The 27,875-nt window shown below is 39.8% G+C and overlaps 1 protein-coding gene across 5 annotated transcripts; it reads right to left on the bottom strand.

The window, feature by feature from the left end:
• Nucleotides 1–26: 26 nt before the first annotated feature.
• ERGIC2 (ERGIC and golgi 2) lies at nt 27–27,690 on the bottom strand. 5 transcript variants are annotated; one of them, XM_026095354.2, is made up of 14 exons: nt 27,560–27,690; nt 22,261–22,406; nt 18,718–18,826; nt 17,326–17,372; nt 16,063–16,133; nt 14,830–14,870; nt 13,548–13,649; nt 11,913–12,008; nt 10,202–10,257; nt 9,047–9,145; nt 7,761–7,858; nt 3,856–4,018; nt 2,969–3,048; nt 27–2,190 (listed from the first exon to the last, which is right to left on the bottom strand). In XM_026095354.2, exons 2-14 carry the CDS (start codon nt 22,364–22,366, stop codon nt 2,125–2,127), a joined length of 1,134 nt encoding a protein of 377 aa, XP_025951139.1. In that variant the 5' UTR covers nt 22,367–22,406; nt 27,560–27,690; the 3' UTR covers nt 27–2,124. The 5 variants fall into 5 exon arrangements, with proteins under 5 accessions (XP_025951139.1, XP_064361934.1, XP_064361914.1 ...); XM_064505864.1 differs by lacking the exon at nt 27,560–27,690 and adding an exon at nt 27,342–27,366; XM_064505844.1 differs by lacking the exon at nt 27,560–27,690 and adding an exon at nt 24,649–24,890.
• Nucleotides 27,691–27,875: the final 185 nt, after the last annotated feature.

The raw sequence follows: 27,875 nt of genomic DNA, 5'->3' as shown, positions 1-27,875 counted from the left end.
CTACAAAAGGATTTAAGACACAGCAAGCCACTTGACTCTTTTATGTGAGTTAGAAAATAACATTTAAGTTCTGGTACAGAAAGTCAACTGAGATCAAAATCTCCCACCAGTACAATCTGTTCCAGGTAGATAAGAAACAAGCATTAGGGCAAAGCCTAAAGCAAATCCAGTCTAGGCATAAGTAGGAAAGAAACTTCAGCTGGAAATAGCAAAGAGAAGTGAGAACCAAAGATCTACAGCTTCTGATTTTCTTGCTCAGTGAAGAAAAAAAAATCTGTTTCCCAAGTCGCTGGAGTTTAATCAGTGTTAAAAAAAAGGCAAAAACTGGGAGAAAAATCCAGACTCCTAGAACAGAAAGACACCAAACCTGACTGCCAACTTCAAGGACCTGGCTTCCTTGAACTTTAATCTTTCTCAATAGCCGAACTGAAAAAAGGTCATTCCACATTTCCCACACTTTATTTAATAGTATTTCATGTAATTTCTCAGTTCAGGAAGCCCTTTGCTTTTCACAGCAAATCAGCTAAATTACTTACACTGTGCTCATCACCAAGATCCAAGTGCCTTACAAAGTATATTAACAACTCAGCAAAATCTGACAATACCACAGAAACTTTTATTTTTCCATAGTTAGTCCTCTCAATTGTAATATTCATTCCATGGTGAATAAGGCCAGAGTCAGCATAATCTCCTAATATATATATTATTAGATCAGTTTTGTTGAGAAGGAATCATACTAGGTTTTTTTTTTTTTTTTTGGGGGGGGGGGGGGGGGTTTGACCCTGGTGGAGTAACTGTTTAACCACTGATGTGTGCCCATAGTTCAGCAATAAAAGGACGTTCTTCAGTCTCTCAAAGCACCTTCTGTATTAACAGCATTCATTCTCAGTAGCATATTTACAATATAAAACTGGTATTGCTCTTTTCATTTATTTTTACAAAAACCTTCATGAACAATAATGATTAACTTTACAGATCCCTCATCATCTGTCTGCAGCAAAATGACTCAGATTCCCTGATGTCACCTACTGCCTGGAGACCAACTCCAGCATTCCCTGCCTGGGCTAGCAGACCTCCCCGCTGGCTTGAATTCTTTGTTTTTACAGGATTTAGCTGAACCAAAGCAAGGCAGTTTCTTGATCTTTTTCCTTCCTATCTCCAGGATTTGCATACCGTGGCTTACATATTAGCAGCAGGAGTACAAAAAAGGTTGTCTCAAAGCACCTTCTGTACTAAAGGAAGAGGCACAGAAAGAAATGTCCTCATCTTCTGCTAGGGAGTCTTGCCCTATGTCAAAACTATGGTCAAATGCCTTCTTCAAAAGACTTCTTATTTCAACTCAAAAGCATAGCGTCTGGCACACTGTGGTCCATTCTCAAAGAGGCTTTGGGCACTTCCGTAATAAACACCAGAAGTAATATTCTGTTGGCTACGCAGCCGTGCAAAAACACAGAGGAACTCCCCTGCTCTGCACTGTTTCCTCCACTAGGCTATGGTGGGACTCAAGAGGCAGTGGCTGCAACCAACATATGGCTTGGGCTCCATCTTTCTCCCTGAGTTCTCCCTCCTCTCTTTTTCAGGATTTTCTAGAATCTCTCCCCACATGTCAGAATATCTTAGTGCCTACCCCCCACCATTACAAAGAACAAGAGAACCCAACCCCAGGCCTCAGTCCGTACATCTAACAGAAAACACCAGCTTTATTAATTACCGTCACTCTTTGCCTGCTGCCTGGCCCTTCCGTGCATCCCACTTATAGACACTCTTGTTCTCACTGGAGTCTGCTAGCCTTCCCAGGCACAGAAACAAGATCACTAAGCAGATGTTTCAGTGGTTGATGGCAGTCATCACAAAGATATTCAACTTGAACATGAATACTGTATTGGCAGGAATGCTCCTTTAATCTCCAGAAGATGGTCCACCTCACCAGTCTGACAACCTCCTATGAACTCCATGTGCACTTAAAAAGACAAAAAGTTACACAAATTGTTTTGTTTTGTTTTTTGTAGAGGCTTGATTTTTTGCTGCCCATCAGCACTGTCTCAACATATTGCACGATGTTTTCTTTATTATAAAAAAGTCTTCTGCATCAGCAGAAAGAACGAAAATTTTCCTCGGGAGGTGCTAATGTGTACTATTGTCTGTTAATAGAGGTAAGTGGTTGCTTGTGTGGCCATCAGGCAGCAGGACCTAGTCAGACAAAAATAAAGTGTTATTAATGGCTTGTTCAGGAAGTGAATTCCCCCTCTCTCTCCCCCCAACACTCTTCCTTATTCTTTGATTTTTCCTATATGTCTTTGGCCTGGTCTCCCAAACAAAAATTATATACATGCTTGCCTTCCCTTCTCTCCCCCCCACTCACTTCACCTTGCTGGCCGGCAAAATTCTGTCCATCTCTTCAAATTTGGTTGAAGTCTTAAAGACATTCCATGGAAAAAATAAAAGTACAATAAAATCAAGTGATTGCTAGAGCAGCAATCCTATAACGCCCAATGGAGGGAAAGGTAAAGACTACTTGGCTTTTTCACTCTGGCCTGAAGTAGCCTGAAGCAAACCCAACACTGAACTGCTGCCATACACAGTGCATCTGCAGTCAGCAGGCCAAGTAGAAGAGCAGCGTGTGAGGGAGTAGGACAAGGCCTGAGAAAACAAGGAATTTTTGTAGCAACATGAAAACAAAAGGAATATTGCAAGGATAATGGAGGGAACATAGCAAAGAAAGATGAAAGAGACTTGGTTTCATTAATTCAGCTTCTTAGAGAGAACACCTTTCTTCTTTACGTGTTCAGTTTCCTGACTGTTTTTAAAAGCTGCTGAATCTCTGCTCATGTGAAGGGGGGAGTTATTGCAAGTATGGAACTGGAATGGGACTGAGTCCTTAAGTTGCAACTACACTCTGAAATCTTATCATCCATCCTCGGGTAGCTGTACCACTTATTTAATACTTATAAAACGTAGTTTTTCTTACTGATGTAGATCTGTAAGAGCCCAGTCTGAAACGGCAAAAAATAACTTCTGCTACAAATCTTCCAAAGCCATGTAAAATTCCTGTATTATCAAACAAAATTTAAATTGTCACAAGACCGTAACACTTACAGAAAGATGACAGCAAAACTATCCAATACTTAAACATGATACAGTGCAATAAACCACTATGTAAACACTGAGAAATTAACATTAGAAAAAAAGGAAGTATCAGGGAAGGAATATCTTCTAAAATATTCTGAAGTGCATCAATAAAAGTGAAAACAAAGCTATCAAAACAAATATCAGACCTAACAAATATCATGGTTTTTACAGGTGAAAATACATTCTGTGGGACAAAAATACCTACTTCGAATTCTTTTCAAGTGAAAAATCAAGAGAACAAATAACTTGTAAGCAAGATTCCCTACTGTGCCATAACTAGTAAGTGATTCATGACTTTTCAACTTAGTTTATGTCCTTTGAGGACCAAATTCTGCAGGTTACATGTGTTACACAAGGAAAATCCTCCCAGTGACTTCAGACTGAAATTTTATCTCAATTTTTAGAACTGGTTTAGCATAACTGCATCCTAACTATAGGAAATGCACAGAATATCAAAAGGCAGTATACAATCCTCTGCCAGAAGTAAACAAATTATAGTATAGTTATCGAAAAGGACACAGCAAGCACTCTGCAGAAACAGCATACCGGGACACCAAAAATGAAGAGCTTTCATTGTTTCATACAGCAACAAGAACTTTGTTTGTCCTATAATCTGCTAGAAGTTTAGTACTCCCCAGTAATTTATTAAGTCAATTTATACATAATATAATCACACTGATCAAAAGAATTCTAACAGGATTTTTGAGAGAAAGCACCGACAGTTACCTGTAGTTGAAAAAATCCCCCCAATAATGCCACAAAGCCTCACTAAAAACTGCCAAAAAGGCATGTGTTCTTCTGTCACTGTCACCATAAGTGAACTGATGTCGTATTTCATGAATATTCCTGACACCCCATGGCTGCCAGCTGCATGGTTAATTACTCTTTCCTAAGAGGAAGATGGGAGAGAAGGGAGAGAAACACACATTACTTATACCATAGTAATCACAAGGAAAACAATTTAATAGATATGTTGACAAACAGCTACTTTATCAGAGTTAGCAATCAACAGAAGAACAGGGAACATCAAGATAACTTTGGCTAATACCTTCAAAAGAAAAACAAAAAAAAAAGCAAGCATCATGAAGTAACAACTCACTTTCCTGGTCACTGGTCTTCTGCACTACGTATCTTTGTTCTCTAACATGCTCTGGTACTATCCCCTCAAGATTAACCTATATGGTCCTTTAAACAAGCACGTTTATAACTAAGTTGCTTTTGGTATCTACGTAGCTGAGCAAAGCACAAGTAAGTATCCTCTCCCCACCTTACGAACCAGCTCCAATGAGGAGCAGCTGATGTTCTTGCATCTAAGAAACCAAGGACTTCCCTGCCTAGGATTCTGTAGTTGTTAGGGGGGAATCCAGGGGGAGGAGTGGGGAAAAAGATAGGGGTTACGGTCTTGCTCCAGCCCACAAATTCAAGTACAGTGCACTGGCAAATACTATATCCCTAGTCTTCATACTTAATGCACTGCTCCTAATCACATTTAAGCTGTTGAACAGCCTTAGTTATGGCAGGTTTTGAAAAGGAGTATAGATAACTAAGTACAGCATCTGAGACTCCTTAGGCCTCATTCTCTTTCTCTTTCCTTGGAGCTTCTCTCTAGATTCATCCATCACAAAAGATTCAGTTACTGCCTCTTAAAACAATCAGGGAAGATCCTAAACTAGACTACACAGTCAGAAGCTCAAGTGAAATTAGCCCAATGCAATTATTTGCTCACTGCATACGTGTGCCAAAATCCATTACTGTCAAAAAAAACCATAAAAGTTTATCAGGTTCCTAAGTTTTAAACTTTCTGTGGTGTGAAGACTGAAGCCCAGTTATCAAGTACCTCTTTCCAAATTTTTGTCTGAAATGACCTGACTGGCAAGTTACAGAGCAAAGAATATATAGGTAAAAATAGCAATTAACTCCCACAACTAAACAGATCAGACTCTTTAGTTCCAATTTGTTCTCCAAAATCCTTCCATTCTCACTTTTACAGTTTCTTCTAATTTGGGGAGGAAAAAGAAAAGAAAAGCAGCTAGAAGACCCTGAAGTAGAGAATGTAGCTGCTATAAACCTATACTTAAAAAAAAAAAAGATTTCAGGACAAAAATCCAATCCCTAGTTTCTTTCAAGTTTGCTATCGTTTGGTTGTTAGCGAGAACTCTTGATAAATACACTGCCAGGTAAGCCTTGCTGAGGCAAGGGCAGCAGAAGAGAACCTAATTCACTGAAGGAATGCCTAATAAGAATAGAGAAGACAGGTGAGCAAAATTGAACAGAAAGGCAATATATCACAGTTCCATTTCATCTATAGATTCAACATCTTCTGTGCTCAAGAAGCATGCAAAATACAGGTTAAAAAAGAAACAAACAAAAAACCCCAGCAGTCTACCACTTCAGGAAATACAGACTGTGCAACTTTTCCACAGACAGATAACATGGACATATACCATATTGTTGCTTTTGCTACCTAATGAAAGTAATTTGGTGCCAAAATAATATATCATTTATGATATCAGCCACACAAACTTTGCAATGGTTTAAAACAAACAAACAAAAAAACCACCGCAGTACAGAATGCTTTCTGTATTTCAAGGGCAAGACAGCATTCAGCATTAAAAGATGGAGGATCAGGCATACTAACACAGAAGAGAAAACTGAAGCTAGTTAAACAGACCCTTGCCTTTGCCTAGGGACCCTTAATGATTTTTTGTTTTTTCCCTGCTACTGTTGGCCTAAGCCTATTTGGTCTTTTGAGGTTAAAAGATGAAAAAAGAATACTGAGTTAAATAAAACTCGCAAAAGCCCACCCTCAAAAGATGCATAATCCTTCCTCCTCAGACCATTTTGGTCTATTTCTAGATGCCAGTGCTGCAGATTTAACTGCTAAAAAAGTTGCTGAAAATACCTGAGGTATTTGATATAGGGTTAGTTGTCAGTGAAGTCTTGCTGGGATTAAATCTGTTTAACGTAGCTAAACACAGTATCCCAAATACCAACTGTAGTTAAGATGATTCTGATCACACCTTCCAAGCTCTGCTTCCCAGCGTGTTGCCCGCTGGCAGTTAAACCTTACTGCAACCAAGTTTTAGCCATGGCTAGCTGACTGCCTTTTTTCAAGCTCTGCACACCTGCCTACTCTGATACAATAAATGCTAGAACACGTTCAGTGAATACCTCGTCTTAATAGCCTTTACCAGGGTTACCTACTGAGCAAGTGAATGCATAATGCCACTCTATCTCCATTACTCACAAGCTTTTTCCCTAGGCAGCTTGCGATTGTGTTGCATCTTTCAAACAAAATGAATCTCTACCAGAAAATTAAAGAACTAAGACTGCACAGTTAATCTAGAAAAACCATCTTTACAGCAGAAGGAGAGAAAAAACATTATATCAGATGAAAAGATGCAATACAGAATGAGATGGGCAGTTGAAGATATACAGAAATTTAAGGAGTACTTTAGCTGGTACAGAGACTGTGCAAAGCAAATGGATAAGGCACACTGCTAGATCAGTAGGAGAAGGGTGTATATCTTGCCTTATGAAATCCCTGTTCATTCTTCTCCTTACTCCAGCTTATATGAATTTTGAGAGCAAACCTTTCCCTTTATTAGTCTGCATGTCCCAGCTTGAACACCAAGACATCACCTTCTCTATCTTGCTTCTCCTTGCAGTCTATTTTTAAGTGCAGCATGGAATTGTGAGGAAATACAGATTTTTACTGTAATACAGTTTATAGTTCTCAGAGGGATAAACTGCCATCCTAACATATTAACATCCTTTCAAGCAAGGCTTCCTCCTTACCTCTCTCTCTAGCTGTTCTTTTTAACTGAGCTTTTTGCAAAGTTTTTTCTTTGGCTTATGAATCAAAAAAGATCAAACAGATTTCAGTGTCCAGAAATGACAAGGCATATAAGTGGTACATATTACAAGGCCTTTTTCTTATTTGCATCAGTCTAAAATTGATACCTTATGATTTGCCCATGTACTACATTGCAATAACTACATTCTTCCTTTACAGATTCAGAATTAAAAGTCTCTCCAAGCATAGAAGTGGAAGCTCTCCAGACTAGAGACTAATTAAAGTCAGTGGTACAGCAAAGGCAAAACAAGACAGCGGAGAGAGACCAGAGAGACCAGAGAGACCAGAGAGAGACCAGCTTTCTGTGTGTTTAGTTTTTTCATAATACTATCTTTGCTTCTACCATTCACTCAAACACTCCACAAACAAGTTTGTCTCATTCAAATGAACTGGGTTTTTTTGTTTTGTTTCCCAAATGGATAAGAAGCTAGAAGTAGATTAAACATCTGAGAGCAAAAGCACAGACCTATAATTTCTGGATTAACCCCCCCCACACACTCTTAGCATCCAGTGAAGCAGTAATGACTGGATACCTATTATAAATTCTAATATCAGACTCTAGATTCATGGATGCAAGACACTAATACAAGAAGCTAGCCTGTGTCACCAGCACAGGTATTTTACCATCAGTATTACATTTTTTACAAATAAATCTGGTGCACTGGAATATTCTAAGGAGTCTCTGTTCACGCTTTCATCCTCAACCATGAACACTTTGATTTTGTTAAGAACACTACTAGATCTTTCTCTGCATTGTTTTCTTATTTCTACTCACCCTTTCTGTCACTGAAAACTGATGAGTTTCTGCTGAAATTTTATACGTATGGAGTTTGGTTGGCACAACTGTGATAAAATACTGGAACATCTGGTTGTCTAAAATAAAACAAATCTCACTGTTGAATTAAGTACAGGCTAAAAGACCATCCAACACATATTTGCAAAGAAGTCAGAGTTAATCCACTAAGCTGTTTACTCTAGAGACATTCTTCAAAGAGTCCCAGCACTGCCATGACTGCTTCAGCATCATCTGCATGAACAAAGTTAGTTTCCACAGGAAAGACCTACATCACATTTTCACTCAGGCAGATATTTACACTTTACTTATGTAACAAAAAAGTTCATTGCAGTCAGACTACTCAGTGCTTAAAATGAAATTTGCAGATAGATTCTTCCAAGGTACTAGAACGAACAAGTTTCAGACTGTCATATTTGAAATAATACATGCTGCCAAAGGTAGGTCTATCTTGACAGTGGTTTGGTTAGATTTTAGCCACTGAATTGTGTGGACAATGCTGGAACCCCTTCTATACTGGTTACAGTTTCTCTCTTGACTAGACAGACTTCTAGAGAATTATTCTAAAGCCATCAGCACATTTACGCACTTATGATTACTCTCTCTTCATTCAACACCCTAAGAGAACAAAGACCAATAAACTGAAGCAATTTATTTCAAATACACAAAATCAGAGTTGAATCTGTAAGCACTTCAGTTGCATTCTGGCTGGAACAGCCAACAGACCAACTATCTTTGAAACAGCAGTAGCTTTTGAAGGTTCTGGGAATCACTTGCAGGAGGAATGGAAAAAGTTAGGGGGTGAGGCACAGGTATCTCCTTCTATGTAAAGTAGGTTACTATAGTCCTTTATTTATACATGAGGAGACAAAGCAATATACAAACCCTTCACGTAGCCCCCTTGCAACATGCAACAGGGAAGTGGCAAACCAGATTCAAGCACAGAATCTGACTCCTGATGCTGGATTTGTAACCGATTCACTAGATTTTTTGTTCCTTTTATGACAATAATGGAATCTATGAATCTCCATTTTAACACAGAGCTGCAAAATTCTTCAGTTTTTTCCAAAAATACTGTAACTTCAACACAAGTCTGGAAGAAACTGCAAATCAACTTCAGCAAAACAGTGAAGGACAGGAGTACCATCCATTTAACTACCAAATTTATCAAAGCACGCTATTTGTTAATCACAGCATTCATGAAACATGACAATATTTTAAAGGTAATAAATGGAACACTATAGAATACAAAAATACACAACACTTACGATCTGACGCAATTTTTTCTGTTCCATCCAAAGGATTAATAATTCCTGGAATAAGCTCTCCAAATGACAAATGATCTATTCTGTGAGAGAAGTTATAGGCTGAAAGACAATACAGAGGAATGAAACAAAGTTTTTAAACAAATTATGAAATTCTGTATCTTTCTCAGAGAGAAAACAAACAAACAAAAACAAAAACCAAAAAACCCCACATACTCATTTCTCACATCAGGAAATATCAGTTAGAATACCTCAGACACCACTGATGTGTGTTTCATTAGATTTGCACTTTGAATATACCCATGAATCCACATGCATGTTTCGAGCAAAGCTCACATGAAGAATATTTAACAGAAGGATTCAACTTTTGTAGAAAAGGTATTCTAAAACTAAAAACACCAGTATTTGAACCAACCCAGGAACTGAAGAGAGTTAAAGTTTCATGACAAAAAAATTCTAGCTCGCCAAATACTGAAGTTATTCTATAATTCAGGTTCTTGTAACCTAATGGTATTAGAAAGACTAAAATTTTATAAATTAAATGTACAAAGGAAGCATGAGGCAGCCACAAACTAATTACATTTCCTGATTTTGCAAAGATATATTAAAGTTCAACAATATTATACACTTATGTTAATGTAAATTTATCTGCAGACATTTGGAAGTTTAACCTATTGAACATCAATGTTTCTTTTTCCACAGTAAACCACCCTCATCCACACGTTAAGCACTGCAGCAACACAGATTTAGTATCTAGACTTGTAACCTAAAAAATAAAGTTTCTAGGGACACAAGTCAGACATTTGTAACGTTCTGAAAAATAAATTTTCCAGAAAATAAGTGCTATGGACTGAAATACAGGAACGTCACATGGTATCTGTGTTGTAACAAAATACATCTGAGATTCCTATGCTATCATTATGTTATCATTACCATAGAAGCAACCAAAAGATATTGACAGTGTTCAGTGTATGAAAAAAGTTAAGTCACTGCTGAGTTCTAACACCCTGAAAAATATTCTCCACTGTCTTCTGCAATGGAACTGTCCAGCTAGAACATCTCTACAGCAGAAGTCCAACCTACGCTAACATACAAATCAGAAAACAGCAGGCTGAAAGAAACAATACTGGTTCACATGAAGATGCTAGAAGAACTTACACTCATGGCTCACAAGAGCTGCCAAGTGTGCATGGCCTCGAGGGTGTGGTATTGCCCTAAAGAAAGCAAAATGTTTTATGAAACACTTGATTAATCCACATGGAAAGACACAGTTTTTGTAAAGAGGACGAGGTGGAGAAACTTCCTTTCCCATTTATTTCACCAAATACTTTTATATGTACATAAATGACATTTTTATTACTGCTGAGTATAGACAGCCCGAGTGATGTGGTACAGAGACATCAGACTCATGAAAATCCTCTTACACAAAACCAGTATCTTGTATTTTTAGAAATGCCAAAAACATGTGAAGCCAGGAGACTACAAGGAGAAGAGCTATTAAGCTCTATGACAAGAAAAGCTGCAAAACTGCTCAAGTGATTAATGTAAACTTCACTGTGTTTGCTCTATGAGTAAGCAAGTTATCTACACTCTGTACTTGCTGTATGACTAAGCAAATTAACTTCTGGTCTGGACACTTGTTTACACTCCTGAACAGAAAGTACAATGCAGAGGCTAGTAACAGCAAGAGGAAAATAAAAAAAGAGCAACTCTGCCTGGAAAGTAAAACAGTGTCAGCCACCCTTCATCCCCACCAGTCAATAATGCAAGAAACTTTCCCTACTCAACTCATGTTAAATCATTAACAAACGCATGTCAGTTTTGGTGGTTTTTTCCACCTTCCATCTGTCCATCAGTCAAGAGAGGACTACAATAAGTTACCAAGCAGTCATCCTAATAAGAAGGTCAATGATATCATCATTCCAAAAAATGCCAGAAGGGCAACATGTTTAGTAAAAGTACAGATATGATGATGAGCAAAAGGAGGCAAAGGGAAGCCAAGAGATTATTCAGTACTACAGATCTTAGAGATAGGAGGACAGAAGTGATGATGACAGACATGTAAAGTTGAAGTAATCAGGCTTGAAAACTGCTTAAGAAGTTGGACACCTAGGGGCAAATAAGAGAGGTGGTATAAGCCCAGACAAAAGGGACATTTGGAGAAATGTCCACACAGACAGCAGGTGGAATTACGTGTGGATAAACTGGAGAGCACAGATTGCATCCTAAGATCTCTAAGGGAGATATCAGATGAGATGATGAGGAACAATGTAAAAGAAATATACTGATGTTGAAAGAGGTGGCAGGAAAGCAAATGACGACAGCAGATTTGGAGAGCACAGAGAAAAAAAGTTAATACAAATTTGTATGCTGTGTATATGAGCCAATACCATTGTAGAAGCATATCAGAAAGTCTCTCAAATCAAGATGAACTGGCATTTAGCTCTCCAACTATGGTTCGGGAACTATGATATCTCAGCAGTGAAATGAGACATATCTACACCTTAGCCATGTTAGTTAACTGCATCCTAACAGAAAGAAGGGTAGTTTGGACAGGCCCAAAGAGCAGAGACAAGTGCAAGCAGTCTACTTCATGTCATACATTTACAAAGGACCAATTTTCACGGGTTTTCATCTCATAAGACACTGGAATTCATTATGACTACACTGCATGCAAGAAGAAAGAACTCATTTTAATAATGCACAAAGAAGAGAAACTGCATGAAAAATAATACTAACCACGTGTGTGGAAAGATTAATTAAAACAACAAAAAGTCATTAATAGAAAAGTATAAATGCATACACACATATATGTATGTACTATATAATGGTCAATTTTTTTTATTTCCAGGAATTGAACAGAACATACTTGCCCACAGTTATGTGAAAGTTCCCTGCCACTTTATTGACATAGAGATGACCATGAATTCTGCATGCATCTGGAGACTGTAATGAATTGTCTTCCCTGTATGGAAACAAACAAAGTGTACTTAGAAAATATTTACTAACAGAAGTAGAACCACATTTCTTTTTCCTGGCATAAAGGTATAGCATTACCATCAACCCCTCCTCATCACATTCTCCTTGAACTACAGGGATGGCAGAAGGGAGGGGAACAAATAAAGACTTTGTCCCAGGTCTGTCTGATGAAACCGGTAAGCTTTTGTTCATACCCGTATACAGAGATCTGGTCTACAAAGCCAACTTTTGACATCTGAATACTTGAACAGACAACTACTAGAAGAGTTACAAAGTAGATATACGACTTCAAGAATATCTTGCTACCCTATGAGATTTTTTGAATTACTCCTACAGAAAATGGTTTGTTCAGACAGCGAAGTTTTATTGTCAAATGAAAAGAACAAAATATATAGTCACGTAGCACTAGCAAAAAAGGCTTTCAATATTTAGTTTTTAATAAGCCTGCCTCTTCACACACTTTTTGGGGTTTCCACAACCCACAACAGATTTCCATTCCTGCTTTTCCGAGGGAAAGGAAAAAAAATTGTTAAACACGCCTCAAGTATAAATAGCAACTCAAATTCTGCACTAACAAGTGTCACAGAGGCAGTGAAGGAGGATTTAATGAATCTGAAGACATCAATTAAATGGCAGGGAAGGGGAAAAAACAGACTATTTTTGAGCCCTCTTCAGCCTTGCCTTAGGAAGAAAGATTGTATTTAGCCCTCAAACAAGGAGACTACAACATGAAAAGTACATATAGCATTTCTGGTAGTGGTTTTCTGTTTTATTTACATTTTGTTTTGCTTTTTAAAGCAGAAAGGAATTTCAGCTTCCATGTGGAAAGTGTTTTTCCCTGAAAAATCACATAGCATCTAGGTTCAGGCAGAACAAGCTTTCTATGCATTAGTGTCTCAGTATTTTGTGTGTGCATAGTTGGAACAAAGTGAAAAGAGCAAGGTTTCTCAGCAGTTTTAACACTGCTATCTCAGAACAGGGCATTTACCAGTAAAATATATTTTTATTCAAAAACTGATTCTTCTTATTAATTCACATTAGAAAGAAAGTATCAGATAAAACAGGCATATATATTGTATATAAACCCTCACCAGGTTGGAAACCCCAGAAGGTTTTCATAAAACAAGAGCTCTCCAAAACAAGTATGAAAAATACTATTTTAAAATGTATAGTTTCTGCTTATATAAACAATATAAAATAAATTATGCCTAAGTATCACACAAATAGAGAAAAAAGTAACACTTGTTAACCTAAAAGTAATCTTTTTGTCCAGCAACACATTAGCACCTCAAATTTATCAATTGATAAAATCTAATTCAGAAATGTCATGGTTTCGTCAACATCGACAAAAAGCAAGCAAAGCTTTAAGATAAGAATTTTGGATTGTGGATATCAGAAGCAATGAAAAAGCAGTTAGGTCTTTTTTTCCTTATCTTTTCTTCAGAAAAAAAACATAATCACAACAAAATATTAAGTCTAATTAAATGGGGTGGGGGGAGGGGGGAATACCCCAATGCCTTCTTACCGTGGTGGCAGTGCTGTTGAAGCACTTTTAAAAGCACTTTTGAATATCACATCTTGAAGAGAGTGTTCTTCCTGCAGCCTATTCTGAATTAACTGCAACATCCTAAAGATTATACAGAAAAGCATGAAAGCATGCAACAGTGAAACAGAAGATAATTTGACGATTAATTATCATCTACAGTTACAGTTTTTAAATAGTGAAGTTGGCAAAACCTCATGTCAGTATTAGAAGCATTTCATTGAACTTGGAGAATGTTTTATACAATTCAAAAATAAATTAATGTAAATGTAACTCAAGCTCAGGTGTTCAGGACAGCATATTACAAAAATACCAAAACTACACAGACTCCAAAATAAGCTTCAGGTTTCATTACAGTGTATCAGCATAGGGATCAAACACAAAACTGAGTTTTTTAATGAGTTAACTCAATTTAAGGAGTGACTATGTCAACTGAGTTACACGAAAGAGACTGAAACTTACTTGTTTTTGCATCAGGGTGCCATGGTTTGCTACTATGGTTCAGCTTTGAGATTTAGATGTCAAGCTTTCTCTGCCACACATTTAAACCCACAATTAAAGCTTCTGTTACCAAATTTTTTTTGGAACCAGCAGTTAGTATTTATGAGACCATGTATACATCTTGGCTTGCAACTGCATGACCTCATTCCACAAAAAAGTCCAAACCCAATGAAGGAACTCTTATCAAACTCAAATATTAGAGAAGTCTACAGGCCTCACATAAAAGCACATGGGCATTTATATGCCCAGTCTTGGGTAAAACAGTATAATGAAACATTTCTCATAGCCCTTTTTTCAGATGCTTCAAGAATTTTTTGGAACAATATAGTTCAAATAATAATACATTTATCAGTTGAAAAGGGTGAGCTTTTCTGGTAAACAAAGTTCATATTCATCTCATGACAGTAAATGAACAGATTTATAAAGGGGGAAAAAAACCTTACTGCACACAAAGTTTAAACCAAGCCCCAAATATGTTACTACCAATTAATTACAAAAGCCTAACAATACAGCATTTTATTTTAAAAAATTACAGTGAGGCCATTTATTCATAGCAGGGATCTCAAATGATGAGGAAAGTAAAGTGAATTAATTTCTTTTTCAATGGTTTGCACTCTTAAATTAAAAGCAGGAGCTGTCAAACCCAAGACATAGCTCTGTCATGTAACTCTAAAGTACCTTAAAGTCATTTCCAGTACAAATAAATGCAAACAAACCACTGTCCAAACTATAGGCATATCAGTGCTTTAGAGTTATCTGTTACCTTTGCCACTCTTTTTGTTGGGGGCTGAGATCAAACACTACCTGAAACAAAAGTAACACATCTAATAAGACACACTGTCAGGAAGCATCAAAGTCCCAGCTGTGAAACTCAGGGGAGAATCATGGAGGGATTATGAACATCACCACATTCAGTACCACATACTCAAGTTCAGGAAAGGACTTTGCACTTTAAATAATACATCTAGCGTTAAATGTATGTAGATTTCTGATTACCATCCAATTTTTTTCACTTGTTTACATTTATAACTTCTGTATCTTTTCCTAAAGCTTTTGTAACTTGGATTAGCAGTCTCTCCCTTTCTAGCTTTTGACTAATATGGACTAGAAGAAGCAGTGAGTGGCAGTTTAATTCTAAGTGATGTAATTTATACACATGGTTTTGATACAAGCAGCCAGGATGAAAAGAGCAGAGGAGCAATCTTCGAGAGACAAGTGCCTGGGTGCAGCTTGTTAGTTTCTAGGTTCATCCTTCATCAAGCATTTCTGTAATACAAGCTACCAGACCACTTACACTTGAGTCAGTGCAAGATTATCACCAGTAACACTGTGTGCTGAATTCAAGTCTATATATCAGTTAACACTGGTGTTCTTCAAAACAGTTAATTCAATTACAATGAATGCTCAAACCTACCCAGAGTTACAGCCAAAAAGAGATCAACTACAGGGAGCGCCTTCTAAGATTATAATCATTAGGGCAACTGGTAATATCCAACAGCAACAGCATGGTAGAGATGAAGGTTCAGAAGAAAAGAGGAAATGTTCCAAGGAAGAAAAAACAAACAAGCTCCTTCCCTATTCCAAACACCCCCTTCCCTTCAGCCACCTCCTCTTGCTAAAACACACACACGATGGGAGTAGGAATGTGTGGGGGGGTGAACTAGTAAGAATTATTTCCCATAGATGAAACAGAATTAGGAATAAGGTTCACTTATTATTGCTGGACTTCCATTCTCTATTATGTTTTCTGCAAATGATAAAGTACTTTCATTCGGTATAATTATTTCAAAGCATATGGTATTACTTTAAGAGCATAGGCTTACATACGTCCATAGCCTTCAGTCTGTAATATAGAAATTAAAACTCGGGGAGGTTGGGGAGGTTCTGAGTAGCCCAAATGTGAGGAAAAAAACACAAACAAGCAAACCAACCCAGCAGTTCATCACATCAAGCAAAGGACAATTTCCTTTTAAATAAGGAGGCAGAATATACTTACTGGTTCATAGATTAGCCCATCTGCAGAAGCAACCATTGTTTCTGCTAAATCCAGAACATCAGCCCCCACATCTATTTCAAACAGAGAAACAAATATTCAGAGGCATATAGATGGATCATAAACAAAAAGAACATTATATTGAAATCAAATGTCACAGCACTCTTTAAATCCAGAAATAAAGTTTCAAAATAAATTACTGTGGAAAATGTATTTTCCCTGTTAACAAAGTCCTAACCAACAGCAAAACAAATCTGGCAAGAAGCTGATTACCATTTAAAAAAGAAGAAAAAAACCCCCATCTCCAAAATCCCAGTATACTACTTTTCAATATATCCAACTTCAAAATATCATGGATGGATGCACAGTTACAAGACAAAAATTTCTACTAGTTACAGCATTTTCTCTCTGATGTAACACTTTCAGATGTTATATGATCCATACACATACAAGATTTATATGATCTGTTATGTGCAGTTAAGTAACTTTTTACCTGTTCCACAAGCACTGAATCTAAACCAAGACTAGTCAAAACAGAGGGTAAAGTTCTGTTTATTTCTCATAATTAAAAAAACCCCACAACAGAATTTTCAAACTTTTTGATGCTAACTGGAAAAAAAATTAAGGAAATAAATTTTTAAAGAGATGACTGCTGAATTAATACTCGTGAGACAAATGTAAATGCTGTAAAATTAATACAAGATTTAATATAGTCAAAAAGGAGATGCTTTAAGTTTTGCTTTCATGCCTGATAAAAGCAGCATTCCCTCTCAGCCTCTCAAGAGAACCAGAACCAGTGCATACAAATAATGGTTCATTAGTAAATTCTGTCAAAAGAACAGTAAGTGTTCCCTTTAAATGGGAAGGCACCCATATGTGCATCCAGAGAATAAAATTACTTGATGGTTCAAATACCGTTACGTAGCAGACCACATTAACATTTGCCAAATTCATGATTGTGATAGATCCTGGCCTGGGGACTAGTTGTGTCTGACGACAAACTTTTAGAATATTCCAGCTAGAGAGAGACTGGAACAACAGATGATATTCTTGCTGACAGGCAAACTAAAGTTCTGTGAGATGTGTATAAAACAGCATAAATACTTTTTTCACATCTCATACCAATTTCATCCTTTCAGTAAGAGATATAAAGATACATCATGTTATCAAGATCAGAAGAAATTTCACTGTTAAAATACTTCAAAAAATATCCAATTACATTGCAAGCAAAAGCTTTTTTTAAACTTTCACTGATGGAATACTTACATTGACACCTCATGGCAACTGTAATATCAATATTGATTCTTAATTTACTGGAAAGGAAAAAAGGCAAAAAAGTAGTAAGTAACACCAAATAAACATATCAAGGTTACTAAAATTCTCAGATTATTTACAGAAATACGTTTGAAGGATAAAATCTACACCAACAGATACAAACATGAGCCATTTGAAATCTGGGTGAACTGAGACAGAGTTTTAATTGTTAAAACAGTGATGACCACTCATGAGTTAAAATCATTGGATTTCTAGATTTCTCTGTTGAATTTTACTTTAAAATTCATAACAGATTTGTTGAAATAATACTGGTCCAAGAGTTTGGCAGCCTCTTATTAAGAGCATATGGTTTTCAATAATATTTTACACGTAATTTTTTCTTGCAACTGTAACAGTGCATTAAATTCCACAGAAGTCAGTGGATCAGGACAATGTATAAGTTACAAATCTGAAACTATAGCACCTTCCTCTTGTTACGTCCTTAAGACAGCCCATTCTATTTCCTAATCAGAATCCTCAAAAAGAGCAGTGACATTCAGGATCAGGCAGAGAAGCAGCTGAGTTCCCAGAAAACACTGCCATTTAACAAAGACTGTTGTTTTGGCTAGCACCACTTCTTTAAAAAGTCTTTTCACAAAACTTGTTTTTGTGATGCTTCTCCCTTAAATTTCTCATATTCTGTAATTTTTTCGTAACAGGAATTTTTAGTATTTCTGGTATACAAGACAGCCAATTAATAGATGTATATTTAGCTTGTTACCATAGCAACTAGCTAACCAGAGTTTTAAAAATTATTTCAATGCAATAAGTGTGATATTTAGAGGTGTTCAGTATACAGTATCTCAATTAACTTCCAAGTGGAATCATGGGTACCTGGCTTCACCTCAGGAAGAAGGGCAAACACAATCCAGACAAGCACATGAAACCAACAGCAAACATATTAATTTTGGTGGCCACAAGTGGAGATAAGATCAGTAGCAACCTCCAGATAACCCAGTCCAAGGTCTGAGTGCTTAAGGCTCACCTCTGGCAGTATAAAGTATAATGGCAATATATTATCTTTATAAACTAGGATAAGAATCATACAAACACATCTGATGTGGAGTTACATATTAAAATGCTTTCCGGATGTCAGTAAATAATTCTTCGCAGGTCTCCTTTGCCAACCTGCCCACCCTATTATGACTTCCACACCACAAAAGCATCTGTTTCTTTTTCAGAGATTGCAGAAAAATCCCAAATCAACCAACAAAAGAAAAGGTAAATTTCATTTTCAATTTCAACCACTAATTGCTTGCAACTCATAGGAACATTTAAAATCTATTCTGTCCTGAAAGGCAAACAACTGAAACTTTCCTAGGAATTACAGTAAGTAAAAATTACCTAGTAAAATCCTTGTCTACTTCATATTCATATTTCATCCATGTGTCCCGATACACCATAAACTCCATTATAGTCAGGAAAGCTATAGTTGTAAATGCTATTAGAGAAACTGAGGGTCAAAATTAAAAAAAAAAAAAAAAAAAAAAAAAGGTTAGATAATGAGAAATATTATTCAGAAGCAAAAGCAGGAGAAAATTCTAACATTCCAGCATCTGAGTATTACTGGTAAAATGTCAGTATCTTGAATTCATTTATAAATCCATAAGCTGCTCTTAAAAAAAGGTTCTCATATCTACAGTATTTGCTTTTACACAGGAGGGCAAAAGAACAAATCCTAATTTTTCAAGTGCCACTGACATAATAGCAGCTATGCTCTCAGACAACTTCACAGACCTTCGTCCCTTGCCAAGCACAATGATTTTTTTCTTGGTAGGAGAGAGCTGGCAAGACGATGTTTACTTCAACACTACTGCTTCTCTTTCAAATACCGAAAGAACAGAACAGTGTGAGCTTCCCACCTATTTTATTCATAAAGATTCCCTGAAAATATGCTACCCAGGTGTTTAGCCTTCTCCTAAAGGCTTGTCATACTATATAGCCAGTAGCAAAGACATGACATTTCATTAAAGTAGTAGAAGACTGGCTCTCAAGAATCAAACCAAAACCCTCTCATATAGTACGTGCCAAGTCTGTTGCAGTTTTCAGTACTTAGTTAAGAGGTTCTATTCAGCCAGAAATAGCTTAGATAAAAGTAACCCCCCTTCACCCTAGTTAAACCAGTTTAAGACTATTTCAAGAAATACCTTTGCATCAAGAAAAGTCTTTTTACATTAAGTACAGTCAAATATTGAAATGATAGGGAAGTTGTAAAATCCCTATCGAGGGGGCTTTAAGAATAGGTTAGATCCTCCTGAGCATATAAAACAAAATGCAGATAAATCACTGTCAGAGATGGTCTAGGCAAACTTAATTCTAACTTCAAACATGAAGGAAGGAGTAGGTGCATCTTGAAGTCCCTTCAAGCCTCCACATCTCAACAATCTGAGTTTTTATAACAAAAATGTTTATATCTAGTTTCAGAGACAAGAAAATAGCAAACAGAAATAATGTGCGTTATATTCACTGTTCAATAAGGTGCCCTTATTATGTTACTTGTGCATAGTAACACAGTCAGAACTGTCAACCCCAATATTTGGAACAATTCCCTCTGGAGATAAGCAACGTGTAGCTATCCATTCTACCAACAGCTGAGGAAATAAAGAACCGATTTGAAATTATCTTTAAGAAAATTAAATGATATATTCTAATGCCAGATGTGTCTTATGGATCTCCAAAGCAGACTGTTCATCATGCTTGCAAAGTTGTACATGTGAAGGGAACATCATCCCACCACACTTACAACCAGAAACATAGTAAACAGTTGTACAGAGGCACTTGCTAAGCATCTTTTATTAAATCATGGCTTTAAGTTGAAAAAACTTCAGTTATGCAGCACTGTATTGATTTTTTACAGCTTATTTACAACAGTTGCTTTCCACCTGCATTCCATGGATTACTTCTATGGACTCTGTGAAAGGCAACTTGAGAAAAACAAGCCTGTTGTTGATAGTCTCCAATTCTTATTATCAATACAGTGGTCTACGAGCCATGGGTGACAGCAGGGGGAATAATGCTACAGTCCTATAGCATCAGAAAAGAAGTCACTGATTGTGGTCAAGCCAGTAACATTTCAAGTCCAAGCATTCACTTGAATGCTATATAAATTATCATATATAAAAACCTTCACGTCAATGCATTATACCCAAGAAAGCAGATGCACTAATCAGTTAACTTTTCTGTCAATTTACTTTTGGAGCCCTGGAGGCCAGGCTCACCCCAGCTAAGCAACATGACAGCTGGAGCCACACTATCAAAAGCCACCAGGAAACAACTCGAGTAGTTGCTGCTTTTTGGGTAAGCAGCAACTAAGTTACTAAGCAAAGGTATTTATGAATTTGAGCAGGGAAAGAGAGTCTTTAGAATTTCACAAGTCATATCCTTTTGTGAAGGCTTTGCCAGCTTGACAGCACAAGTCAAAAGTCTAAAGGTACAAAAATCAGTATGTTTGAGAGTCTGATTTTTCTTTTGCAATGGAATTTTAAGTTGCAGTCTGAAAATAGAATCTTGGTACATTTCCATCCCTACCATGCCAAAAAATAAGCCTGATGCTTTAATTCTGAATAAACGAGAATGCTATATTCTATGCTATCACAAAATTTGAACAAGAGAATCCTATATTGTCATTTGTAATGCTACTGGGATAAGCTGGACAAAGAACTCTAAAATACCTTGTGATGCTGAGACAGCCTTAAGGTGCCATTCACCAAAGTGAAGTTCTCACAAAGGAGAGTGCCACACTACAAAAGAGATTTCTTAAGCATTTCTTTCTTTCTGTGAATTACAATATAAGAAACAACTCACTGGCTTTCTCAGGAACTTTTTTGGTTTTTTTACATTAACAAAAGGTTGTTTAATCAGTTCTTAGAGGTTATTTTATGGACAAACCTTTAAACATTAATGGTGCAATTCAGGAAACACTGCAAAGTAATATAGATACTTGCAATATTTACTTCTACACAACAAACAGTGTAATGACTTCAAAGGCTTATTTGTCAATTGCAATTGCTTCTTATACTTTCTAGTCCACTGAATTTCAAACCCAATCACGCATAAGAAAGATTTTTGTTCTGTAGTTCAAACTAACGGCTAGCAGTTACATACCTAACTGCAAACAATTCCAATACTCCAACAGGTGAAGTCACTATCTCTGGAACAAGTCACCTCTTATCCAACCAAACTAGAGGCAAAATCTTCTGGTCAGATACAATTGAAAAGGTACTTCTTACATCTACAGAGTTTTGACAGAAGCTCAAGTGACTACTAAGGACAGTACAAGCACACACCCTAGAGTAAAGAAGTGTCCAGTTCTTCAAAGGGCATCCCTTATTCTCTTAAAGTCTACTGCATCTTGAAGATAAAAAGTCGGAGAGCTGCTCTTCATCCTGGTGCTGAACTCAGCCAGTTCTTGGACAGCTCAGGAGAAGGTTTTTTTCCCTTTTATATGAAGTATAGTGCTGAATGCAATCTGCATTTCAGGCCATGCTGTTAGTGTCTCAACCAGAAGCTTTGTACAGTGAAAAGAGTAAGGCTTAGTGGGACTCCACAAAAAAAGGAGTTTTATTGTGGCTTTAACACAGTGCGCTTCACTTGTAATTGTTTAGACATGTTTACAATGCACATTTATATTGGTTTGTCTACAACAAGCAAGACTCAAAATCTTGCTTAAGATGAATGTACTCTGACCAATAGCAGAAGATGGTATGTCATCATTTGCAAGAGACCAGCTCTGTCAGACCATAAAAGCAATCAAGATACCAACCCTGGCTATTTTCAAACAAACACAGATGCCCATCTTCTTCCTATTGAAGCTTCTACTCCCAGAATAGCATGCTAGACTGAGTCAACAGCTAACATGAATCATGCCAGCAACTCAGTAAGGCCTACCTGTGCCTCCGCTTGCTGAAGTCTCTACATAGCTTTCAGGAACCTTTGGAAAGGCATCCAATTCTTTCATCAAATTCAGGGTCTTCTTCCGATTCAGTCGCCTCATCTTCAGCACACTCCTCCACTTCTTCCTTCATATATTCCCTCTGATGTGAGAATAAGTGGTTGTGATTAAGAGATACAAATAATATTGCTCACACCTAAAACCAACTTTAATCATAAAGCTCGAACTGCACAGCTTAGATCACAAAAATAAGGAAAGGAAAGCCTAAGAAAGGGATTTTCTGGGAACACATGCTAGATGGTCATTCTTGCTTCAAAAATCCGTTAAAATTGGAATGTACACTGCTGCTTACATTCCAGCCATATCCAGTACATTCAACCTTGAATTACTATGATGCATTTCTTTCTCAGTGAAATTCTTATTGCTATTGGATATATTGAATTTTAAGTTTAAAAAACCCCTCAGTTCTGAAGTAAGCTTGCTAAACAGACCTGACAATGCATGAAAGTCACTGACTTTCAATGGTAGCAAATATCTAATATGCTGCATAAACTCAGGAGGTTTTCAAACTGCTCTGCAATCCTTTATTCAGCCAAGGTAGGCTATATGCTAAAGCAAAATATATGCTATATGCTAAAGGAAAAACACACATTTTGCACATCTACTTTTACATTTTTAGATCTTTACGATAATAATACAATTATTTTTGTGTGTGTGTGTGTGTGTGTGTGTGTGTATATACACACACACCCCTCTCAAAGAAAATTAAGCATCAAATCCTAGTTTCAGCCTTCAGAATCCCTTTTTTGTCCACAAAAGTGATTTCTGTTCCACTCAGAGAAGGCACTAATACATTACATAGCATGATGCTGAAAGCAGCAGCCTGTCCAGGAAAAGCAGTCTTAAACTATTTCCAAATCGTGCAAATGTGCTCACAACCTTGCCCTGCCAGTATGCTGTGTGTTTTAATGAGCTGGCACTGCTGTTTTCCTTCTGAGAAAACACTGCTCTTTGCCCAGATTCTGAAGCAAGAGAAAACTATTTGATCATCATACACTTACTGTATTCTGCGAATATGTCTTACTATCGTCCCCTGTTTAATCACACCAAGGCAGGCAAGCTAATGTACACTTTCGACATGTGAGAAGCTCCTCCTCAGCATCTTGTAGAAAAGTCTCCCCCATTCTAGAAGCGCGTTAACCCTCCGGCGTGGCACAGAGAAATTACTCAAGAGGTATTCCCTTTTCTGCCCCTCCCTGGTGCTAAACAGACTTTGCTACTGTAAAATAACAAAGGAATAGGCTTTACTGGAAATGGAAGTTCACACATGAAGAATCACAACCTACATCCACAGCTGCCTCCCTACACGGACTTACTTCAAACCTCAGTGAGAGTATACAGACCTCGCACTTGTTTAAAGAATGAAAAATAACAGGAAGAATTTTCTTTAAAATATGTCATTCACTTGTTCTTTTGCCATTTGGCAGTAACAGTCAAATCAGCCCGCAGGGACAAAGTAATATTGTGTAGGCTGCACGAGATCAAAGAAAACACAGTTAAAGTGGGCAGAGAAGACAGGTCCTGTAACAGAAGTTTGGTTATACAGCACAAAAAAAATAAAAAGGTCCTATCCTCACTACACCATGTAACCGTTTCAAACAATTCTCCCAACCCCAGTCAGAGAAGTTTACAGAAAAGGCGGAAAAGACACTGGAAGTGGTTGCCTGCTATCCCAGCAAGACAGGTCTGGATCAGTTTGGTATTGTTTCACACTCATCAGGTTTTTATCTGCGATTACACAAATAGGAACATACCTATTTAAAGAAGTAACTTAGAGAAAGTTTTCTTCTCTAAACGTAGAGGATTTGAGGACGCTTCACTAGGAAACTTTCTGAACCATTCTGTACCAGCGGGCACGTGAATTTTTCCCATTTAGCTAAAAACACCTCATTTACTCCTGAGCTGCTTCAGTCCCAACCACACCGATTCACTTAACGTTAGAAACCAAGCGTCGCCTCTGCCTCGCCCCGCGCGCTGCCCCTCTCGCCCACCCGCCTCCAGCGCCAAGCGCCACGCCGCTGAGGCACCGCCGCGCGGGAGAGAAAGTTGTCGCTGCCCGTAAAGGCAGCGCGGCGCAAGGGCCGCCCAGAACCCAGCCTCCAGCTCTGCCTGCCCAGGGAGCGGCCGCTCCCCCTGCGCCGCCCGGCGGCGGCTCCGCAGGTAGAGCCGCCGCTCCGGGCCCGACAGCGCAGCGCAGTCCCGGCCACAGGCCCCGGCGGCGGCGAGGCCGGCAAGGCGGCCGCGGCCCGGAGCGGAGCGGAGCGGGGCAGGGGGAAGCCGCGCCGCGCCGCCGCCGCCGCCGCCGCGCGCCCTCCCTCCCTCACCTCTACCCCTCGCGTCTCTCGCCGTCCCTCGGCGCCGCGGGCCGGGCCTGCGAGGAGGCGGGAGCCGCAACGCCCTGCTCGGCGCCCGCCCCGCTCAGCATGGCCGCGCGCGTGGCCCCAGCGCGGCGGGCGAGCGCGCTCCACCGCCGACGCCCCGGCGCCGGCAGGCACAGGGCCGACGGGAGGCCCGCCCGCCGCCGCGCAGCCCCGCCGCCGCGCATGCGCGGGACGCCCCCTCCCCCACCCCCGCGCGCCTGCGCAGGCGGCCGCGTGGCGGAGCTAACGGTTGGGGGGCGGCTGTGGAGAACGGGCAGGAATAAACACACACATGGAAAAAGCGGCTCTTCTCCCCTCCCCAGCGCTCTGGGTTTACGTGCGGTCCTACATAACGAGGGGCGGCCGGGCAGCTCCCCCCCGTACAGCGGAGCGCAGCGCGGCGCCTGCGTGGGGAGTCTGGGGAGTCCGGGGCCTGCCGACACCCGTAACGAGCGGCAGAGCCGCACCGTGCGCAGGCCTCAGCGCGGGGCCCCGGTCTGCGGGACCTGGCGTGCCGGCCCGGCACCGTGCCCTTCAGGTTACTCACGCTCTCGGGAGCCTGCCTAGCTTACTGTAGCGTTGGGATGAAAAGCCACCAAAATAATAACATAAAAGCAGAAGGAATAGAGTAATCCCGAGAGGAGGAAGTAAGTATCAAGGTGAATTTTGTGAAATTGAGAATTACTGCAGTGAATTATCATGTACGGAAAAGGGATGTATGCTAACTATCTTTAAAAGTGAACTAGAAAAAGCACCAATTATTTGGCTTGTAGTAAGACTGTTTCAGATGCTATGGGTCTACAGATAAAAACAGAGGCAAGGTTTGAAGAAAGGTAGTATTTTGTATTAGACTGGGAAAAAAGACTAACAATAGGGGGGAGAAAAAGATGTGGGGCTCAACATTCAGATTGCTTCAAAGAAATGTCCAGTATGCAACATTTCAACAAAACTTAAAAGTCATTATACCAAAGGTTATAACATCCACAGAGCAGAATAGATAAAGAGGGAAGACTCCAGTATTTTCTTATAGCAGGACAAGCAAATACAACCTATGTGTAACCTCAGAAACACACAGAAAGAGATGAGCTTCATGGCCTGAACACAGATTTGTTCTTTTTAATGTTTTAGAAGGAAAAAGTAGATCCACGACAAAAGAATCTCAACCAGCATGCCAAAGTACGTACAATTTGCAGAAGACAACTAAGTCACTTACAGCATTTGAGAAAGAAAGCAGCCTAGGATTGAGACAGGAATGTGAAATATGAACAGATGCAAGGAGCAACTTTTGCTTTTTAGGGATAAGCAGACACTGGGTCCGGAAGAAGAAAAGACACAGCAACACACACCGTTCTCCTTCATTTCTGATCAGTCTGTTTTGATCAGTTTGGCAGCTAAGATAATAACTGGACAGTTTTAGATCAGAAAGAAAAGGAGGGTGGGAGAACAATACTATGAGAGGCAAATAACCAAAAATAAGTTTATCTGTGCATTTGTTCCCTCAACTCAGAAACAACAGCAAGCAGCTTTAGCTACAGCACTTAAAGCTCTTAACGTCCACATGCTAGTGGTTGTAAAGTATCATTCTGCAGCCAGGGATTTTGCTAGCTAAGCTCTCTTTTCCCTTGAAATGCTCTCAGTGCTGAGGGCTGGAAAGAGCAACTGGCAGATCCAGTTATTAGCTGTGCATCAGAGATGCTCGACAGATGTTCCTGCACACTTTAAAGCAAAGCAGTCCATTCTGCTCACAGCCAAAAAAGGGTTACGGCATTACTGCTCAACACCATATTCAGATGCCTCTTAGAGACTAGGAGTACCATGGTTGCAGCTTTGCACCATTACAGTCAAATTTTTAACTACAGATGTCTCTATAGGATTTTAAGTGAAAAAAAATGAAGTAAACATTTTTCAGAATTTAAGAAAAATAGAGAAAATTATATAATGATAACTTGTTGCATTATAGTGATACTATATATTCGGCTGTGCTGCGCTAACTCAATGTAACGCTGCCCATACTGCATTCCTGACATATCAGATTATTCTGATTCAAACAGTATTCCTTTCCTTAGGCACCTGTGTGCTTATTTCGTGCTCTCCTGATAACGCCTCTGGGTGGTGACGGCCTATCAGCGTCTGCCAAATTACCTTCGGGAGCCCGTGCCCTGCAGGGAGCAGAAGGAAGAGGAAGTCCGGCTGTCAGCGGCCAATCGCGCACCTTTAGTAAGGACCGCTCCTTAGCTGCTGTCCTGTACAAATGTACTTCACTACAACATTTAACAAGATCGCAAGGCACTTCGAGGCCTGCGTGCAGTCACCTATGCAAAAATACAGCTGCCTTGCCAGACAAACGGCACTTAATACTAGTGATTTGCAAAGTCCCTTGATGTGTGCAGAGGGGGAAACCACATAAGAGGTCTCGTATCTGCACAGTTTAGCAAACCACGAATGCACTAGGGCAGGAAAAAAAACCCTCTTCCCCAAGCACGCTGTACTGCTGTGCATGCTTGATATCAAAGACGATAACAGACACACAGCAGACCAAAAACAGCAGCAAACGTGAACACGCGCAGCCCCCACCCGCGCACCGACACGCCTCAGCGCCGGTGTGCTGGGAGCCGCCAGGACCGTACCCGGGGGGCTGGAAGCCGCCAGGACCGTACCCGGGGGACGCAGAGCCGGGTTCACAGTCCGGCTGGAGCATGGGGAGGCCAAGCCCCAGCCCGCACCGCTCCGGGGGTGCGCGCCCGCCCGCCGCGGAGGGGCTTGTCACCGCCGCCGGGGGAGGCGAAGCGAGGGGAGCAGCCGGGGGAGACGGCGACACATGGGGGAGAGGGCCGGGGAGAGGGGCCGGGGGCACCCGGGGGGAGCAGGCGTTTACCGGAGCGCCGAAGGGTCGAGGTGGCATTTGGAGAGCGAGAGCAGCAGCAGGAGGAGGAGGAGGAAGCACAGGTGCAAGGGCGCGGGCATGGAGATGAGGGCTGGGAGTGGCCAGGGAGGGGGCGGAGGGGAGGAAAGTGAGTCCTGGGGGCGGCGGGGGGCCGTGAAGCGGTCACGCGGGGGGCAGGCGGGTGCCACAGCAGGGGTCACGGGCGGGAGCGCTGCAGAGGGAAGAGGGGCAGAAAGCGGCGGCGCCGCGAGAGCCCCAGGGCTGGGGGTGGGGGGCGCCGCCACGGGGCTCTAGGACCGCGGGAGGC

The sequence above is a fragment of the Dromaius novaehollandiae genome, chromosome 1 (assembly GCF_036370855.1).
Source record: "Dromaius novaehollandiae isolate bDroNov1 chromosome 1, bDroNov1.hap1, whole genome shotgun sequence".
Taxonomy (NCBI): Eukaryota; Metazoa; Chordata; class Aves; order Casuariiformes; family Dromaiidae; genus Dromaius; species Dromaius novaehollandiae.
The sequence above is the reverse complement of the archived record's forward strand: the minus strand, read 5'-3'. Positions and strand labels throughout refer to the sequence as shown.

Coding starts and splice junctions, on each gene's coding strand:
- ERGIC2 (XM_026095354.2), bottom strand. CDS start 22,366: ATGAGGCGACTGAATCGGAAGAAGACCCTGAATTTGATGAAAGAATTG. Junction 10,258..11,912: donor TTTCACATAACTGTGGGCAA/GTATGTTCTGTT, acceptor TGCTTTCTTTAG/GGCAATACCACACCCTCGAG. Junction 2,191..2,968: donor GCTCTTACAGATCTACATCA/GTAAGAAAAACT, acceptor TTGTCTGACTAG/GTCCTGCTGCCTGATGGCCA.